This window comes from Chiloscyllium plagiosum, unplaced genomic scaffold, assembly GCF_037043375.1.
Source record: "Chiloscyllium plagiosum isolate Xiang-an unplaced genomic scaffold, Cpla_swu_hap1 HiC_scaffold_33, whole genome shotgun sequence".
Lineage (NCBI taxonomy): Eukaryota > Metazoa > Chordata > Chondrichthyes > Orectolobiformes > Hemiscylliidae > Chiloscyllium > Chiloscyllium plagiosum.
The window spans coordinates 11,559,642-11,579,965 of NW_028270171.1; the positions used below are offsets into that span (position 1 = coordinate 11,559,642).

General features: G+C 41.2%; 1 protein-coding gene across 3 annotated transcripts in view; it reads right to left on the reverse strand.

Moving 5' to 3' along the window:
• med25 (mediator complex subunit 25) overlaps positions 1 to 20,324 on the reverse strand; it is a 47,992-nt gene that overhangs the window by 23,458 nt on the left and 4,210 nt on the right. For 2 of the 3 annotated variants that reach the window (XM_043679666.2, XM_043679667.2), the window contains exons 4-12: positions 19,105 to 19,229; positions 16,694 to 16,792; positions 14,488 to 14,608; positions 10,605 to 10,761; positions 9,327 to 9,496; positions 7,404 to 7,512; positions 6,051 to 6,280; positions 1,573 to 1,683; positions 1,030 to 1,115 (exon numbers count right to left, since the gene is read on the reverse strand). In XM_043679666.2, the coding sequence (XP_043535601.1) occupies positions 1,030 to 1,115; positions 1,573 to 1,683; positions 6,051 to 6,280; positions 7,404 to 7,512; positions 9,327 to 9,496; positions 10,605 to 10,761; positions 14,488 to 14,608; positions 16,694 to 16,792; positions 19,105 to 19,229 (1,208 nt within the window). The remainder of the gene's footprint in view (positions 1 to 1,029; positions 1,116 to 1,572; positions 1,684 to 6,050; positions 6,281 to 7,403; positions 7,513 to 9,326; positions 9,497 to 10,604; positions 10,762 to 14,487; positions 14,609 to 16,693; positions 16,793 to 19,104; positions 19,230 to 20,324) is intronic. The other variant, XM_043679668.2, reaches the window with a different exon arrangement.

Sequence of the window (20,324 nt, forward strand, 5' to 3'; positions counted from 1 at the left end):
CAGAGGCTTCTGATACAAGTTTTAGCAACTTAAACTCTCTGAAGACATATTGGATATGGAAGTTTTGCAGTATCAAGGGGGTGATGATTTTAAGATCTGCCCTTTTAAGGTACATATGAAAGATCCCAGTGCACTCTTTCAGGGAGAGCAGGCAAGTTCTTGGTGTATTTATGTATTCCTCCATCAATAATTCATTTATTCATCACTACTCAGAAGAACATATTGCAGACAAATTGACAGCCTTGTTTCACAAATTACAACGGTGAATCCACTTAGAAAAGTGCTCCATTAGCTGCAAAACATTTTGGGAGAATAGAAGCCTTGAAAACACTTACATTTTATTCTTTTACTGAATCAAACAGATTGGAGGTTTCATTCCCAAGTCTGCGCTAGATCGGAGTTAGATTAGATTACATTCCCTACAGTATGGAAACAAGCCCCTCAGCCCAACAGGTCCACACCGACCCTCCGAAGAGTAACTCACCCAGACCCATTCCCGTACCCTATATTTAAACTTGACTAATGTACCTAACATTATGGGCAATTTAGCATGGCCAATTCACCTGACCAGCACATCTTTGGATTGTGGGAGGAAACCAGAGCACCCAGAGGAAACCCACACAGACACAGGGAGAATGTGCAAACTCCACACAGACAGTCACCCGAGGCGGGTGATTGAACCCAGGTCCTTGGTGCTGTGAAGCAGTAGTGCTAACCACTGAGCCACCATGCCGCCTCAGGGCAATACCAATAATAGTTACAGAATTTCAAGTGCAAAGAAAGAGTGCAGTGAGTGCTTGTGTGAAAATTGGACAAGGAAAAAACTGCACTCAGCTATGAGGTTCATCTATGCAGAATAGCAAATCTTGCCATCAGCTTAGATGGGCATTTGGTCGAGCTACTAAAAGAGTTATGACTACCCAAAGAACTTCATTCCAAAACAATTCCAGTGTGAAACGATGAAAAAGCATGCTTATTTTTTCAATGCAATCTGACTTTTAAACAACATTTTTCTGCTCTCATACTTACAGGTTCTCCCCTGGGGTAACATACACCTGGCAAGGAAGTGATCGTGTCAGTTTTGCGTTCAAGTCCACCGATGCAGGTTTGGGTTTCTAGGAAAGTTGCGGCGCAAAAGAAATTCAAGTAGGGAACTTTCAAAGTCTTGAATGTTATAACTCCAAAAATAGTCAATGACAATGGCTACAGTATTTTTAACTATCACTGTAAAAGAACATTTCAGCAACACCAAGTGATCGTGTAATGGAACTTCAAGCTGATTATAAAAAACTGCAGATGCTGGAAATCAAAAACTGCAGATACTGACAGACCTGCTGAGTTTTTCCAGCAATTTCTGTTTTGTGTGTAATTATATATTTCACCTTTTCAAAATATTTTCTTTGCTGGGTGGTAAGAGAAGTTTCTAGTAATTGAATTACAAAGCTCATCATGTCTTTGTTAGATACTTTAATACCTCCTTTATATTTATGATGGAGTTAGTTCTCCTTTAAATTTGCTCACTCCTCTGGCATCACTATCAGTCAAAAATAAACAAAGCCAGATATATCTCACCTCCTGCCACTCCAAGACCCCACTCCATGCTAGGATCTTATTGGCCACTGAGCTAGGTGCCACAGTAACTCCAACCACATTTCCAGCGCTGGCTCCAACACCTACAGTCTGCTGAAAGAACAGAGGACAAGTGCACACTGAATATGTAGTAACCCTGAGCACCAAGCTGCACCCCGTAGCCACCCATTCCCATTGCAACAGTACAATACTGCTTTCCTTTTCTGCTAAAGTTACTGACATTGAACAGGTCTGGTTGTAGCTCTTCCTTACTCTAGACCCAAACATCAGTGTGTACGTGAATGTGGCTGAGGTAGTTGGTTAGCTTGCTGATCTGCTGGGTTATCGTGCAGACGTTCATTACCATACTGAGTAACATCATCAGTGCAACTTCCGTGAACTGTTGTTGGTCCATCCCGCTTGGTTTTTTAAATGTGGTCCAGTCTGTTGAGGAGTGTGTCACAGCCAGGTCTTCTCTGCAGCAGTTTGTACACCAGGTCTGTGAGTCTGTTGATGGCCTTTTTTGGTAATGAAATGATAATCTAGCAGCTTGACAACTAACCAACTACCTCATCCACAACCCGAGCTACAGATCTTCCAGAAAACCTGAAAGTGGTGTCAGCAGTTTAGTTGTGAACAGGTGGAGAGCATCATGAAAAAGTCTGCTCCTGCATCCAAAGAAAACCTGTCAAAGTTAACTTTAATTGTATGATGTGGTAATATTACCAGACAAGTAATCCAGGACCCTGGACCAAATTCTCCAGACACAAATTCAAATCCCAAAGTTAGCTAGAAGAACTTAAATTCAATTAGTAAACTTAGTCTCATTGATAATAAGCATTGTAGAACCCGATTTACTAGTATTCTTCAGCAGAAGAAACAGATTATTTGTGTAGTCAGCACACAACTCAATAAAGGGGAAGCCCAGCATATTAGTGCACAAGACAAAGATGTATTTCAGCCAAAAATGTTGAATGGATGATCCACCTCAGCCTCCTCCTGAAGTCCTGTATCAGATGTCAATCTTTAACTAATTCATTTCACTGCACATGTCAATAAACAACCGAAGACTCTGGACAGAGTCAGAGGTGTATAAAGTATGAAAACACACCCTTCAGTCCAAGCCAACGATGTGCCCAAACTAAACTAGCCCCCTGGTGCTCACCTTGCACCCTACCAAACTTCACATAAACCAAATCATTTCGACATTTCTACCAACTCCAAATGGACCCCACCACCAGCGATATATTTCCCTCCCCACCCCTTTCTGCCTTTCGCAACGACCGTTCCCTCCATGACTACGTGGTCAGGTCCACACCCCCCTACAACCCACCCTCCAGTCCTGCCACTGCAGGAATTGCAAAACCTGCGCCCACACCTCCATCCAAGGCCCTCAAGGAGCCTTCCACATCCAAAGTTTTTCCTGCGTATCCACCAATATCATTTATTGTATCCGTTGCTCCGGATGCAGTCTCCTCTACATTGGGGAGACTGGATGCCTCCTAGCAGAGCGCTTTAGGGAACATCTCTGGGACACCCGCACCAATCAACCACACTGCCCTGTGGCCCAACATTTCAACTCTCCCTCCCACTCAGCCGAGGACATGGAGGTCCTTGGCCTCCTTCACCACCACTCACTCACCACCCGAGGCCTGGAGGAAGAATGCCTCATCTTCTGCCTCAGAACACTTCAACCCCAGGGCATCAATGTGGACTTCACCAGTTTCCACATTTCCCCTTCCCCCACCTCACCACCGTCCCCATGACATGTCCTACTAGCCTATCTTCTTTTCCACCTAACCACTCCACCCTCCTCTCTGACCCATCACCTTCATCCCACCCCCACTCACCTATTGTACTCTCATTTATCTCTCCACCCTTCAGGCACTCTGCCTATATTCCTGATGAAGGGCTTTTGCCCGAAACATCGCTTTTACTGCTCCTTGGATGCTGCCTGAACTGTGCTTTTCCAACACCACTCTACTCCAGAGTCTGGTTTTCAGCATCTGCAGTCCTTGTTTTTACCTAGCCCCACTTGCCTGCATTTGGCCAATATAATCTCCAATCCTTTCCCATTCATATAATTATCCAAATGTCTTTTAAACTTTGTAACCGTACCTGCATCCAGCACTTACTTTGGCAATTTGTTCCACATACAAACCACTGTAAAATATAAAGCTGTCCCTCATGCCCTTTTTAAAACTTGCTCCTCTCACCTTAAAATATGCCCAGTAGTTGGGCAGCACGGTGGCACAGTGGTTAGCACTGCTGCCCCTCAGCGCCGGAAACCTGGGTTCAATTCCCGCCTCAGGCAACTGACTGTGTGGAGTTTGCACATTCTCCCCGTGTCTGCGTGGGTTTCTCCGGGTGCTCCAGTTTCCTCCCACAGTCCAAAGATGTGCAGGTCAGGTGAATTGGCCATGCTAAATTGCCCGTATAGGTAAGGGGTAAATGTAGGGGTATGGGTGGGTTGCGCTTCGGCAGGTCGGTGTGGACTTGTTGGGACGAAGGGCCTGTTTCCACACTGTAATGTAATGTAATCTAATCTTAGTTTTGAACTCCTCCTGCCTCGGGAAAAGAACCTTGCTATTTACCTAATCTATGTCCCTCATGATTTTATAAACCTTCATAAAGGTCATCCTCAACCTTCTGCACTCCAGTTAAAAAGTCCCAACCCATCCAGACTATCTTTATAACTCAAATCCTCTATTCCCGGCAACATCCTGGTAAATCTTTACTGAATCCTCTCCAATTTAATAATATCCTTCCTATAGCTAGGCGAATAGAACTGGACACAGTATCCTAAAAGAGGCCTCACCAACATAGTGTACAACCTCAACATGATGCACCAACTCCTATACTCAAAGGAGTAAGTAATGAAGGCAAGCATGCTAAACGCCTTCTTAACCACCCTGTCGACCTGTGATGCAAATTTCAAAAGAATTATGTAATGAACCCCGAGGTCTCTCTGTTCTACACTAAAACCAGGGCCCCACCATTAAATGTATAAGTCCTGTCCTTATTTGTTTTACCAAAATGCAATATCTTGCATTTATCCAAGTTAAACTTCATCTGCTGCTACAAAGATCTCTGTAATCTTAGATAACTTTCTTTACTGTCCACTTGAAGACCAATTTTGGGGTTATCTGCAACCTTACTAACCATGCTTCCTATATTCTCACCCAAATCGTTTATATAAATGACAAACAAAAGTACCGGTTGTTGTGGAACACTGGCGGTCACAGGCCTCTAGTCTGAAAAACAACCCTCCACCCCACACGATCAACCAATTGTCAACCCAATTTTGTACCTAACTGGCAAGCTCACTCTGAATCTAATTTACTAATTAGTCTACTATACTAAAGCCTTTGACAAGGTTCTGAAAAGTCTATGTAAACAACGTCTACCACACTGCCCTCAATCTTCTTGGTTTCTTCCTCAAAAGACTTAATCTAGTTTGAGAGACATGACTGCCCTTGCACAAATCCAAGTTGACTATCCTTAACCAATCCATGCCTCTCCAAATGCATATAAATCCTATCTTTCAGAATCATCTCCAACAACTTAACCATCACAGATCTATAGTTCCCAGGCTTCTCCTTATAGTTTTTCCTAAATAAAAGGCACAACATTAGCCACTCTCCAGTCATCTGGCATCTCACCTGTGGTTACAGATGATATAAATATTTCTGCTAGAGACCCTGCAATGTCTTTCCTAACTTCCCACAACCTCTTGGGAAACACTTGCTCAAGGTCCTGAAGATTTATACCCCTTATGTTTTCTAAGACCTCCAGCATTTCCTTTTCTGCCATGTGAACTGTTTTCAAAATAGCAATATTTATTTCCAGAGTTCTCTAGCCTCCATTTCTTTCTCTACAGTAAAAATTGATACATTTACTTAGTATCACTCCCATCACTTGAGATTCAACACAAGGATGGGGCCCTATTCTCTCTCTAGTTGCTTTATTGCTTTTAATGCATTTGTCGCATCTCTTTGAATAATCCTTAACCTTATCTGCCAAGTCTCTCTCATAGCCCCTCTTTTCCCTCTTAATACCCCAATACTCTTCAATAGATTGATCCCCGTTGTCTATACTAATGTGTATGGTTCTCTCTTATTCTTGACTAGAACCTCGATACCTTTATTCATCCATTGTTCCCCATTCTTACCAGCCTTACCCTTCACTAACAGGAACATACTGCCTCTGAACTCTCGTTATTACACTTTTGAAAGCCTCCCACTTGTCAGTGGTCCCTTTACCTGCGAACAGGCTACTCGAATCAACTTTCAATAGTTCTGGTCTCATACCATTAAAATTTGCTTTACTCCAATTAAGAACTTTAACTTTTATGGAAAAGAATAAGCCTTCCATCACTATTTTAAAACAAGAAAATGACTCATGAACACCTTAACAAGGATTAGAAACAAACAAGAAATGTTTAACTCGCCAAAAATGAATAGAAAAAAAATGTTACTCACCATGGATTGCTGGTTGGGCTGCTGTGCTGCCTGTGGTTGCTGCGGTAATGGAACACCAGTGGTAACCGTGGACACCAGGCTAGATTGTGCTGCTGCAGTCATCATAGATGCGGTGGACGGGATGACTTTGGTTATACTGGCCACAGAGCTCGTTGTTAATGCTTGCGGAGTAGCCTGGCTAAACATAGCTCCCACACCTGACACTGGAGGTATCTGGCTAACTGCAGGAACTGTGAAGGAATAAGTGCACAAAACAATACAGCAGTCCTCTCAGTAATAAGCTTGGAAACCTTTCTCAGTCAGTCATAGCAGATCAACAATAAATCCCTTTGATCATTTTCCTTTCCTCTACTAGGTACAGTTCTCACTGGAATACATCGCCATAGAAGCTTACCCTTTTTCAAGTACCTTTCCCAAGTAGTTGACTCTGATGAAGCAATGACAACAGAGTGCTGACATGTTAGATTATTTTTCAGGTCACCCCTAATCAAGTCAAATGCTGTCCTTAACAATCTACTGTACATTTTTGCCCATGAACAGTCTTTGAAAGAAGCATAAATATTTGCACTTGTTCTCTGTTAGAATGGCTCCAGCATTTCCTATATTTATTCTAGAGATCAGGAATAATAATCATGGATAACATTCTACAAATTACCTTGGATTGATGCAGGCTTGGGGTAATTGAGGTTAAACATAATGCACCTAATGATTGGAGAGAGGCTAGGAATCAAACATTCAATCTGTTTGGTTACTCTGGTTTGATAACACTCCAACCCCATTAGACCATCAGGGAAACAATTGTGACCTTGTAACTTCACAATAGAATAAGAATAAAAGTTGTGTATTTTAATGCTCCAGTAAAGTTATCCTAGCCCTTGGAGCAAGATCAGATTAGATTAGATTCCCTACAGTATGGAAACAGGCCATTTGGCCCAACAAGTCCACACCAACCCTTCGAAGAGTAATCCACCCAGACCCATTCCCCTACCCTATATTTACCCCTGACTAATGCACTTAACACTATGGGCAATTTAGAATGGTCAATTCACCGGACCTGCACATCTTTCGACTGTGGGAGGAAACTGGAGCACCTGGAGGAAACCCACGCAGACACGGGGGAGAATGTGCAAACTCCACCCAGACAGTTGCCAGAGGTGGGAATCAGTTCCAAAGGGGCCAAAAGTTCAGTCTTACATTATTATTTACATAATTAGTAACTTACTAAGCCTGGGTCAAATTAAATGCATAGTTATATATAGTATGCAAACCCTCATTGGCCAATGAAGAATGACAAAGGTCTGCAGAATTACAAAATGCAGTTCACAGTCATAGTCTCCGACACTTTGATCTTACATCGATTGGTTGACGGAACTACAGCTGCTTTGAGCTGACTGGTCGCTGTTTCCACGGCAATCTGAGCAGCAGCCTGAGCAGCAGCAAGGGAACCAGACACTGCAGGACCCTATGAAGGAGAGAAATTAAAGACATATTATAGCAAAGTGGGTAGACCCAATTTTGTTGTAGCAAAATCATTTTTCTTCACGTCACACTTTGCTGTGATGTTGTTACTGATAATTTTTACTAGATTATATGAACATGAGCAGTACTACTACTTTGTATTCAATGTGCAAACCATGGATGTTTTTCTTGAAAAAGAACATGTATTAAAGTAGGGCTGTTTGCCAGCAATTTTGGTGTCGAGTGCATTACCATTGAAGTAGCTGTAAATGGGAGAGTGTTCTGATCTATAGTAGCACTGGGTGTCAAGAGTTTGGACCAATAAGGAACTAATAAAACATTTGCCATCTAAATGCTTCATTACTGCCACAAGCAACTGTACAAGCCACAAATACTTTGATTTTAAAATTTTCACGTGCATTCAAATCTCATCCGGAGTACCAGTTTCTTTTCTTGTCCTCACTCTGAACAATTTCTCTTTTAACTCATCTCTCTTTAGTCAAGAGAAAGGGGTGGCCATGGAAACTGGCATGGGCCCCAGATATGTTGGTCTCTTTCATGGAGTACATGGAGCATTCCTTGTTCCAGTCCTATTCCAGCCTCCACCCACAACTCGTTCTCCAGTATATTGGTATCATCATTGGTGCTGCTTCCCTCGCTCATCTGGAATTTGAAATTTCCACCTCACTCTCGTCTTCACCTGGTCCAACTCACCATCTATTTCCTGCATGTCAGCCCTCATCCTGCCTCTTCCTTCCCACAACACGGACAGGGTCCCACTTGTCCTCACCTACCACCCCAACATCTTCCACATCCAGAGGCTCATTAGCTGCAATTTCCACCACCTCTAGAAGGATGCCACCATCAAACACATATTCCCCTCGCTAACAGCCTTCCACAAGGACCCCATCCCTACAGGACATCCTGGTCCACTGCTCCTTCACTCCCAATACTCACCCACAGCACCTTCTGCTGCAACCGCAGGTATAACACTTGCCTGTTTACTTCTTCACTCCTCAGCATCCAAGGACCCAAACACAACTTCCAGGTGAAGCAGCACTTTACCTACATTTCACTCAATCTAGTCTACTGCATTCACTGCTCACAATGTGGTTTCCTCTACATTGGGGAAGTGAAATGTAGACTGAGTGACCACTTCATAGAACACCTAGGTTCTGTCCACAAAAATGACCCCGAGCTTCCAGTTGCCTGACTAACATCTGTCTCAGGCTTGCTGCAGTGTTCCAGTGAAGCTCAGCACAAGAACATCTATTTCCACTTGAGAACACTACAGCCTTCTGGTCTCAATATTGAATTCAACAATTTTGGGCCAAGGTGCTTCAAGTCCTATGTCCTTACTCCAACCCCCATACACCAAGCCTTGTCGTCACATGGTCTATTACACAACTCATTGCTAGCCACTAATATTCTCCATTAGTAGCCATTCATTTTCCAAGGCTGACAGTTATCCATTCCTTTGTCCGTCCAACTGTTCTTCTCTCTCTTTGGACTCCCTCTCCAATTATTGTCTACTCCTTACTCATCTCCACCCAGTTTCTGCATTAAAAACAGTTTCATTCTGGGCTACCATCAGTTCTGTAGGTCACTGATCCCAAAATGTTAAGTCCGCTTTCTTGCCACAGATGCTGTTAAACCTGCTGAGATCTTCCAGTAATTTCTGCCTTTGTTACCAATTTCTGTTGCTTGTCAACAGTCAGAGATCAAACAGGATGAATCCGTAACTTATGTCGGTTGCAGACCAGTTGGAAGCAACTGTGGAGAAAAATAATCAGCTGTTGCAACTGTTAACTGAATTACCTGATACGGCTGCGAGACAGAAGGCATTGCCTGGGACTGTGACGGTGGCTGAGACTGTGATAACTGGGGTGCTTGTGGTTGACTTGGCAACAGATTTGGCTGTTGCTGTGCTGATGGTTGTGGCTGTGGTGGAGCTGGCTTCTGTGGCACAGGTGCAACTGATCCTCCACCTAAACAAACACAAAATAAGTCAAAGCAGTAGCTAACATCCATTCTTACTACTCCTGAGTTTGATACAATGATGCTGGGAGGACCTAGTGCAGGGTGCAAAGTGTACAGTTACTTTTGTTTTAGCACCTTGCTATCCCAAAGAGACATTATTCCACTGGTATAAGATAAGCATCAGCACCTCTCTTCCATTTGGCCATGAAGAAACTATTCATCAACAATGTAATCACCTATCCATGCATTTCAAGAAGAACATTAGTAGGCTATTTAGCTTCTGAAGCTTGTTTCAGTATTCAACCAAGTTATAGTGAATCTGTGACCAAACAAAGACATACCTGCCTTTGCCCTATGTCACTCAATACCTTCTGTTAACCAAAGTCCATGAAACTAAGATTTAAAATTAACCTAGCTTCAATTGTCATTAGAAAACCAGAATTTCAAACTTCTACTATAGCTTGTGCAGAGATGTGTTAAACTTCACTCCTGAATGACTTAGCTTTGAACGTACAGCTATGTCTCTAGCCCTATACTTCACAACTAGCCAAAATAGTTTCTTCCAATCTACCCCATCAGTACTCTCAATGTTTGGAAAACTTCTATCGAGTTACCACTGAAGCTTTTAAAAAGGGAAATGTATATGCACAGGTGCCTGATGAGTACAGGAGAGGGTGATAGCTGTAATGCTCTCTGACTGGGCAGTTTACTCATATTCATGCCTGAACCTTGAGAGTGTGATCACAAGGACATATTAAGGAGTGACCGAAGCCACAGAAAAAACAGCTTCAGAGGGAGTAGGGTTTAAAAAAGTAAACTATTAACTAATCACCTTCCCGATTGTTCTGAAGAATTGTACCAGAGTCGAAACATCAACTCTTTCTCTCCACTAATGCTGTCATCGGTTTGTTTCAGCATCCACAGTAATTTGCTTTTATTCTCCACTACAGTTTCCTATCATCTAGCTTCCTCCATTCTTGCTGCCCTGAACTTTCAAGGCTTATGGTTCACACGTTGCAGTATAATAGCAAGCTAGCACTGCAGTGTGGCTTGGATTGTGGGCACCCTTGGAGACAGACCACTGGGAGCCAGGGAAAATAATTGTACTGCACTTACCTGGAAGCACCATCCCTCGGATCATTATCATATGACGTGGGTCTTGACTGTAATCTTTCAGCGGAGTTTCCACGACATTGCCTGGTGCTGCTTTTTCAAAGAGTACACGCAAGGCAGGAAGCTTACGAGGAGACACCACGGAGAAATGGATCCCTCTCTGTATAATGAGTATATGACCGTTAAAATTAGTTGCAACAAAAAAAAAAAAATGGTGAGTGGTAAGGAAAGAGACAATTCTATCTTATCTAGACATGCAATAACCAAATGTTTTACGTAACACTATGGGACAAGACCAGAAGATACAGGAGCAGAATTAGGCCATTTGGCCCATAAGTCTGCTCTGCCATTTGATCATGGCTGCTACGTTCCTCAACTCCATTCTCCTGCTTTCTCCCTGTAACCCTTGATTCCCCTTACTAATCAAGAACCTCTGTCTTAAATATATTCAATGACTTAGCCTCCACAGCCATCTGTAACAATGAGTTACACAGATGAATAAATTTCTCCTTGTGGCAGTCCTAAAGGTAGCCTCAGAATGATGAGACTGTCTCCTTGGGTCCTAGTCTCAGTGGAAATTTCTTCTCCATGTCCTCTCAATCCAGGCCTCTCAATATTCTTTAAGTTACAATCAGATCCACCCACATCCTTCTAAACTCAGAGTATAGTCCCAGAGTGCTCAACCGCTCATCAGATGACAAATCCCTTCATCCCCAGCATCATTCTTTCAACCTCCTCTGGATCCCCTCCAATGCCAACACATCCTTCCTTAGATACAGGGCGGAAAAAAACCACTCAATATTCCAAATGCGGTCTGACCAGAGTTTTATACAGAGTCAACAATATATCTCTGCTCTTGTATTCCAGCCCTCCTGAAATGATCGTTAACATTGCATTTGAGTTCTTAACTGCCAACTGAACCTGGGTGTTAACCTTAAGAGAATATGAACCAGGACTCCCAAGTTCCTTTGTGCTTCAGATTTCCAACCCCTTTTCCCATTTAGAAATGGGTCTGCATCTCTGTTCTTACTATCAAAAATGAAAAACCTCTTCCCATATAGTGTTCCATTTCTTTGCCCACACTCCTAGACTGTCCTTCTGCAGCCACCAGTTTCCTACCTGCCCTCCACCTATTTGCATCATCTGCAAACGTAGCCACAGGGCTCAGTTCCTTCATCCAGATCATTAATAGATAAGACGAGTTATGGTCCCAACACTGACCCCAATGGAACTCTACTAGTCACCGACAACCATCCTGAAAAAGAGCCCTTTCACCCCACTTTCTGCCTTCTAGTCAGCCAATCCTCTATCAATGCCAGTACCTTGCCCTAACAGCATGGGCTCATCTTATTTAGCAGCCTCATGTGCAGCATCTTGTCAATAACCTTCTGGAAATCCAAGTAGGTCATGTCAACTGGCTCTCCTTTGTCTAACTTGCCCAATTTATCCTCAAAGAATTATAACAGATTTGTCATGCACAACCTCCCCTTGTCAAAGCCAAGTTGACTCTATTGTATTAATGCTTCTTTTACACATGCCTTTTCTGTCCCGATTTATTTTTTCTCCCACATCCTGACTACTGCTAGGAGGCATGTACACAAATCCTATCAAGGTTGTTTTTGTTTGCTTTATGGCTCATCAACTCTACCCACAGATTCTATATTATTTCTTGCTATCAATTTAGTTTCATTCCTTACTAATAAAGCAACCTCACCCACCCTGCCCACCCTTTCAATAGGAAATGTTTCCTTGCTTGTGTAGCCAGCCACCCAGCCCTGACCCCCTTGCCGCCACATCCAGTACCCACATCATATCCACCAATTTCAAATCTGTGCTACAAAGTCATTTATCTAGTTTTGTAATCTGCATGTATTTAAGTACAACACCCTCAGTCTGTGCATTGACTGGCCCCCTTCTCATAGGAGTCCCCTTCCCTGCTGTACCTGTAGTACAACTATTGATCCTTTCCATATTCTGTCCTATTATTCCTAGAGACTTTAACCGCTGTTCAGCCCTCTGCATCTTTAACTTTTTCCATAATTTTCCAAGCAACTGAACTTAATACCCTACTATTTAGCTTAAAACCATACCCACAGCCCTAGTTATGCAATTTGCCAGGACTCCGGTTCCAGCATGATTCAGGAGGAGCCCGTCTCAAGCGGACTAGCTCCCTCCTTCCCAGAACTGATGCCAATGTCCCATGCATTTGAACCAATTTTTCCCACACCAATCTTTGAGACATGCGTTTACTGCTTTAATTTTGTTGACCTTGTGCAAATTTGCTTGTGTCTCAGGTCACAATTAAGGGATCGGTTTTGCTTTTTAATTTAGCCCCTAGTAGCTCATATTCCCTCAGCAGATCCTCTTTCAACCTATGTCATTGCTACTATGTAGACCATGACACTGGATCTTTCTGTCCCAATCCAAGTTTCTTTGCAGACCAGATGAGATATCTTGAACCTGGACCCCAGGCAGTTAACACAGCCTTTGCGGCTCTCAATCCTGGCCAGAGAGAACAGGATCTAGTTCCAACATGGTGTCACTATAAGAAATGGCTACCAAGACCCAACAGCTTTCACACAATTCTCCACCACAAAACAAATGTTGCGTGTTCTCCAGGCCCGTGCTGTGATGTTCCATGAGGAAGCAAGCTTCCTCAAACTGACACAATGGTCACTGCACGATTATTATTGATCTACTTTGAACTTTGCATTTTTGGTACAAGTTTTTCAAAATGTTTGCCAGAACTGACATCATATCCATTTCTGTTTTATAATATCTACAACTACATATTTAATGTACAAGGTGTACATGTGTACTGGCATTAAATAGAATACCTACATGTCAGCAAGCTTTTAAGCCAATTCAAGAATAAAAATGCTTAATACTTAAGGTAAGTCTGGAGGTGTTTTCCATGGCAAAAATGGAGACAAAGCATAACCCTGTTATTAAATTTTGTGCATACATTGTAAGCAGTAACGTATGTTTAGGGAGCTCAAGATTTAAGGAGGGGTTGAAGGAAGAAATATTGCACTACTTCAATCACAAAAATAAACCATGAAAAATCATCTGATTTCAGAACCCAGATATACAAAGAAGAGAGCATCAGGATTTCCACTATGGGTGACTAATCAGCAAACCTGGCTGCAAGTGCAGTTTAGCGATTGCAATTGGAGATAGGATCAAGAGTCTTAGTCTCTCCAACAGTTTGCTGGTACTTTGAGCAGAGTCACAAATTGACACAGCATGAGGCCATTTGGCCCACTGTACTTGTCTAGCAAATCTAATGGAACACAGAAATTAAGCTGGAGGACAACATTTTTTTTTCCATATATGAAAACCTAAAAAGAGATGATGGAAAAAAAGCATACTGGTTGGTACAACAAGGTCAGAGAACTTAACTGGCTAATTTTCAAATTCATCTGAACCTGAATATGTAGCCTGTGCTTTTAAAATGTATGCCTCAGGCATAACATGTTTAAGACACTCCTGTCAGATTACACCTCCCATTCAATGATCATGACCAAGATTATACTAGGTTGTATTTATTTGGAAAAGTGCAGTGGTTTAATCATTTTCACATTTTTCATGCTTGACCTTTCAAACTTATTTCTCTGCATATCTTCATAACTTAGGCTCTCAGGAAATGCAAAATATGGGAATTCGGTAGTTAAGTCTGCCGGAGAATGACAAATATTTAGCCTTACACTCAATCACCATAAATATGAAGCACTATTCAAACAAAAGGGGTTACATTCTAGGAACTGTGTCAGTAAACAAACTCCATAACAACCCAAAGACCTCCTTCCCAATTTAGATCACATATTCCCATCTCCCTAATGATCATAATTCTTCAGCCACATGGCAGCCCAGTGAAAACACTCACATCTCCAATCATCTGCACCAGATTATCTGTGGTGAAGCCAGAGTACGTGGTGCTCTCCACAGCTGGCAGTAGGTACGGCGGAGAGTTACAGATCAAAACACAAACTTTGTGAGTCTGCCCACTGAAACGGAGAAAAGACAGGTTTAAAAGTAGCACAAAGATCCAAACAAATTTGCTTTTGAATCTAACCATCTTTCAGTCCAATTGATGAATTTTAAATTTTTGTAATCTATTATTCACCCCCAGTAGGAAAGTGATCAAGATTAGGTCCTTGTGTACCTTGTAACTTTGGCACATTCCAGCACTTTAAATCCGACTATTCATACAGCATAGAATGAATTATGGGTAAAAATTTCACATTATTTGCCAGAAGAATTGACTTGCTTAATAACACTGTCTTCAGGAGCAGAATGCAACATCATTCTGAAACGGCAGTAAAATTGTTAACACATGATTTAAGGAGATATGGAATCTGAATGCATAGCCCTCTTTGCTCCACAGAATCAGAAAAAGAAAAGACAGAGCTTAATGAAAAAGAGACCACAGTTTTTTTTGTTAAGCAAGTCAGCATTATCCCAGCAGTGCTCAGCTGTGATTTCTCAGTTTACAGAGAATTCATTCAACCAAATCTGGGAAGACTTTAGTGTATTACATATGCAAGTAGTTACAAACAACCAAAGATAGGAGTACAGAAGCAGGAATGGGCCAATTAGTGTCTCAAGCCTGTTCCTCCAAATATGTGACCTAACTCTGTAGAAGCATTCAAACAGAAATAAGACTGTTACCTGATGAGGAATAATGCTTTGGGTTAAGGGAGAAGATGGGAGAAAGGCAGTAGGTGAACTGCTGATTCGGAGAGTGTTGCAGACATGATGGACTGAATGGCCACACCATAGACACAAACAATTTTAATGTTTCCATCATATATCCACCACTGTCTTCGATTCTGTTGTACATTAAGTTAACAATCTTTCAATACAGAGTTTACAACTGATCTGCTATCAATCAGTATTTGTGAAAGAGCATTCCAGATTTTACCACCCCTTGCAAGAATAGTTACTGAATTTCACAGCTGAAAGGTCTGGCTCTAATTTATAGGATATGTCCCCAAGTGCTAAACTCTATGACTCAGTAGTAGTTTCTCCCAATCTATCCTCTTCTGTTACAATTTGTATGTGAAAACCTCAATCAGATTACCTGTTGACCTTTTAAAATTCAGGGGATAAATCTAGTTTGTCCACTCTCTCTTTGTGATTTAAGTCTTGGAAGACCAGTACCATTCTGGTAAAACTACACTGCATTTCTTTCCAGTGCCAATTTAACAGCTTCCCAACATTAGTCAGCAACCCTGGCTAGAATGTGCAAGTTTACCTCGATCAGGAATGGATTTGGCTATGATGCATTCTGTTATGTAACAGTCTGCTAATAGATACAGTCAAAACTCATATTTAAGCTAAAGGAACCAATTGCAGAACGAAGCTTGAAAAACTGCTGTTAGCAAGCGTTGACAGCCTTCAGAACAGTAATGAAGGAAAATATAAAAGTTGCCAAAGAGAACCTATTTACCACTTAAAACATTCCCTTAATTACATGCAAAGAAATCAGAGCATGGTCACAAAAAAATATCTAAACATTTATGAATAAATAACTGACTCGTGTTTTTTTTTGTTAACTGTATTGCAGAGTGAATTAAATATAGTAAGAATGTCCTTAGCAGTACACAAGTAACACTGTTGCCAGAGGTTTCGATGAGATATTAAAGTGAGGCCATGAAAGCCCTTTCAGGTGGATGTAAAAGATCCCATGGCATTATTTAAAACAAAAGCAAGGGAGCTTTTCATCAATGTCCTGAATAATCTTTATCCTCGACTATCACCAAAAACAGATGGTCTGTGGAACCTGGCCATGAGCAAATCAGCTGCTGCATTTCAACAGAATACTGCCTGAACCTTACTGGCACTTTGATGGTCATAAGCTGCTTGGAGTGTCCAGAGGTGAAAGGTGCTATGTAAATGCAAGTTTTTCTATATTCTATAATTACCATTCTGAACTAGAAAAGAGATCAGTCTTCTCAGCACCAGGACAAATGCACATCCATCTCTTGCCATAGTTGTTGCACAATGTTGCTCAAACAACACCTAACTTTCTCCCCTTACCAAATAGAAAAAAAAATCAAAACAATACAGACTTTGCTACATTATCTTACATTTGCTCTCGCATTTTCTTGAAGTCATCGAACAACTGCAGCGCTGTGCTTAGTCCTTCTGCAATCAAGCTACAGCTCTCTCCTCCGCCCCCCATGAACCTGAGAACACAAAACAGATTATTTAAGAAAAATAGCTGAGAACTTTGGGATTCAAGGAAAGTCTATTAAATCACTCTTTCATCAATCACAAACCTCTTACCACCTCATTCAATCACATCTCTTTTGAATGCACATTTCACCCAGAATCCATTTAAATATATGTTTCAAACATCTTCCTTGCTAACTCAAACCACTAGCTCATTAGGCTTTGGGTGTTCTTTTCCACTTGGGCTCCCCTCTTACTGTGAATTTGTACTGTAGTGCCTTGGCGTACTTAGTCATACACAATGAACATGTTTCATTGTGTATGGAGTCTTAAATAGATTGAACCTGGGAAAACATGAAATAGTCAGCAAAAGGGCAAATACCCTTTTTCTGATAGTTTGGGGTCTTCAGACTCTCCACTTTTATTTAACAAAGCTCACACTAAGATTGTTGCCAACTCATACATTTTTCTTGTAAAAAGAGCTGCAGAATAGTGCTCGTCAGCACAAGATTGAAAACAACTGTTATTGTGAAATGAAGTTAGATTCACAAGGCCATCAACATTCTCAATTATCACCCAACCAAAAACTGTTTTCATTGTCACAATCAGCTGTGGTTGAGCTGAAGCGCTCTACCCTCTGAGTCAGATTTGTACTTTTGGGTCAGATTCCAGTGAACGGAACAAGAAAATCTAGGCCATCTTTCAGAGGAGCTCTGAAGTGTTGCATAATCAGTAATAACTTGTTTTGAATCAATTGTTAAACAGAAAATCTAATTGACCTCCAAGGTGCATGTAAAGATAACATGGCAGTATTTCCAAAAGGAGAAGGGAATTTAACCTGAATTTATTCCTCAAATCGCCCTAAAAACTGATTAACTGTTGCTTAATGCAAATTAGACTACAAGGCGATCAGAAGGAGGTCATTTAACCCATCAAGTTTACTCGGTCATTCAATGAGATCATGGTTAATCTGATGAATTCTCAACTCCATTCTTTTGCCTTTTCTCATAACCATCTATTTCTTATGTCTGTATCAGCTATAATGACAGAGCCTTTACAGTAATAAATTCCATAGATTCTGAAGAAATATACTCTCCATAATGTCAGAAGAAATTCCTCATCTGACTTAGGCAAACTATTATTCTGAAATTAAACCCTTTGGTCTAGGTACCACAAGGGAAAACAACCTCTCTGCATCCACCCTGTAAAATCCTCTAAGAATCTTGTATGCTTCAATAGAGATCACCTCTCAATCTTCTAAATTCCAAGGAATCCCAACCTATTCAACCGCTCAAGAAAATCCTTCCATATATGTTATCAGCCTAGTGAAATTACTTTGGACTGCCACCAATGGCAGTAAACCTTTCTGCAGATAAGGGAACCAAAATCTTTCATAGAATTCCAGCTGTAGTCTGTTTAATGTCTTGTATAATTCTAGCAAAAGCTCCTTACTTTTATATTCCACCCTTTTTGGAATAAAGGGCAATATTCCGTTTGCCTTTTCTAGTTCCTGCTATATCTGGATGCTAGATTTATGCATGAGGATTCAAATTCTGTGTGTTGTAGCTTTCTGAAGTCATTCTCCATTTAAATAGTATTCAGTTCCTCTCTTCTTCCTGTCAAACTGTATAACCTCATATTCTCCCACGTTATATTCTAACAAGCTTTTGTCCACTTGCTTAACCTGTCTGTATCCCTCTGCAAACTCAGCCTGTTTATGAACATCTCACCTATGGTATTAAAACATTCGCTCTCTATGAAATTAGCAGTGTGCGCAAGATGCACAACAATAACGTAATAATTCAAGTTAGATAGGATCTTTCAGACCTCCAATTTCTACCATCCAGGAGGACAAGGGCAGCAAACCCATAAGAATACCGCCAATTACAATTTCCTCTCTAAAGTGCATACCATCTTGACTTTGAAGTGTGTTACACTGTCACTGTCAAAAACCTGGAACTTGGTCTTTTAAAAAAAACTGTGGATGTACCCAAACCATATAAACTAGAGTGGATCAAGAAAGTGGCTCACTACTACCTTCAAGGGCAACTGGGAATGGAAACAATTTAAAAATGTATTTCTGCCTGGGATGCAGGCATCACTGGCTAGTTCAGAATTTATTACCCACTCTCAGTGAGCTGGCAACCTTAGTCAACAATTAAACTGTAAAAAGTTTCTCTAGGCCTCACAAAGTAACTCAAGTTTCACATTTCTGTTGTCCTAATATATCGTTTGTACATGCTCAAAATGTGTGACATTCATCTTAAAGATAAGGATCCCTTTGCAGGATCCAGTAAACGATTAAATATAAATGCTGTTTACTTACTGAATACTATCAAGCCAGGTGACAAACTCATACGCACTGCTGGTGGGAGCATGACATTGTACATATGATTCTGGAGCACAATCCACAGTATTGAACACAACTAAACTGTATTGTGTACCTCCATACTGAGAAAAAAAGAATGAATGAAATTAGTATATGAAAAACTATTACTACTAATGCACATCATTTATTCATTCATGGGATGTGGATGTCACTGGCAAGTCCAGTGCAGTATATGTTTCCCCCCCCTTTCCTAACTCACCTTTAACTGAGTGGCTTGCTAAGGCCATTTCAGAGGCAGTTAACAGTCAACCAGATTGCTGTTAAGTCTGGAGGAATGTATAGGCCAGGCAGAACAAGAGGAGATGTCCTTCCCTAAAAAGGTACTAGTGGACAGCATGTATTTTTCACAACAGTTTAACTGGAATTGCTCGTGCACAATTACGATTTTAAAAATAAGCTGAAAATCAGAGCTGAGGATAATGGAGCGAGAGAAACAGGACATCTAAGAGACTCAAATGATCAGGGCATGTGTCAGAGCATCCGATTAAGCAAGCAGATTGAAAAAAATTCAATAAAGAAAGAACTATAAATTATAATGAGTGATTTCAATGTCAAGTTAGAGACTAAGAAAAATAAAAAAAAGGGAGGAAAACAGAAATTGACTGAGATACAGAAAAGACAAAGGGAAAGTTTACATTCAACTAGACTGTGGCCGATCTGAACTACACATCCCTCTGGACGATTTTTCTAGATAACCTTATTTAATACAAATCTATCAAGCATGGTACTGACAGCTCCAACTGTCCAAGAATTCATATTTTAAGAGGGAGGGCAACAGAGGAAGAGAATTCCAGATCCACCATTCCTGTGAAAAATGACTTCTCTCCCAAAACCTTTTTCATTATTTTTAAGATTATACCCACTTGAGCTCAAATTTCCCCACATTGTTTTAGCTCTTGCATGAAGAATGGTATTGGGTTGGAGGGGGTGCGGATGTTTTAAGGAAGTCACATAGGACCATAACCCAACATGAATCACTACTTTCAGAAAAGGACAATAATTCTCTTCAAGAGAAGTCTTGAAAACAAGAGGTCTCATCGACAAAGTAAACAAAAGTCGTTAAAATGCTCTTGGGCAAAAGCTTGCACAGGCACACGCATAACATCCCAATAATTTTCTGACCATGCACGCATTACTTCTTCCTATTCTCAATACAC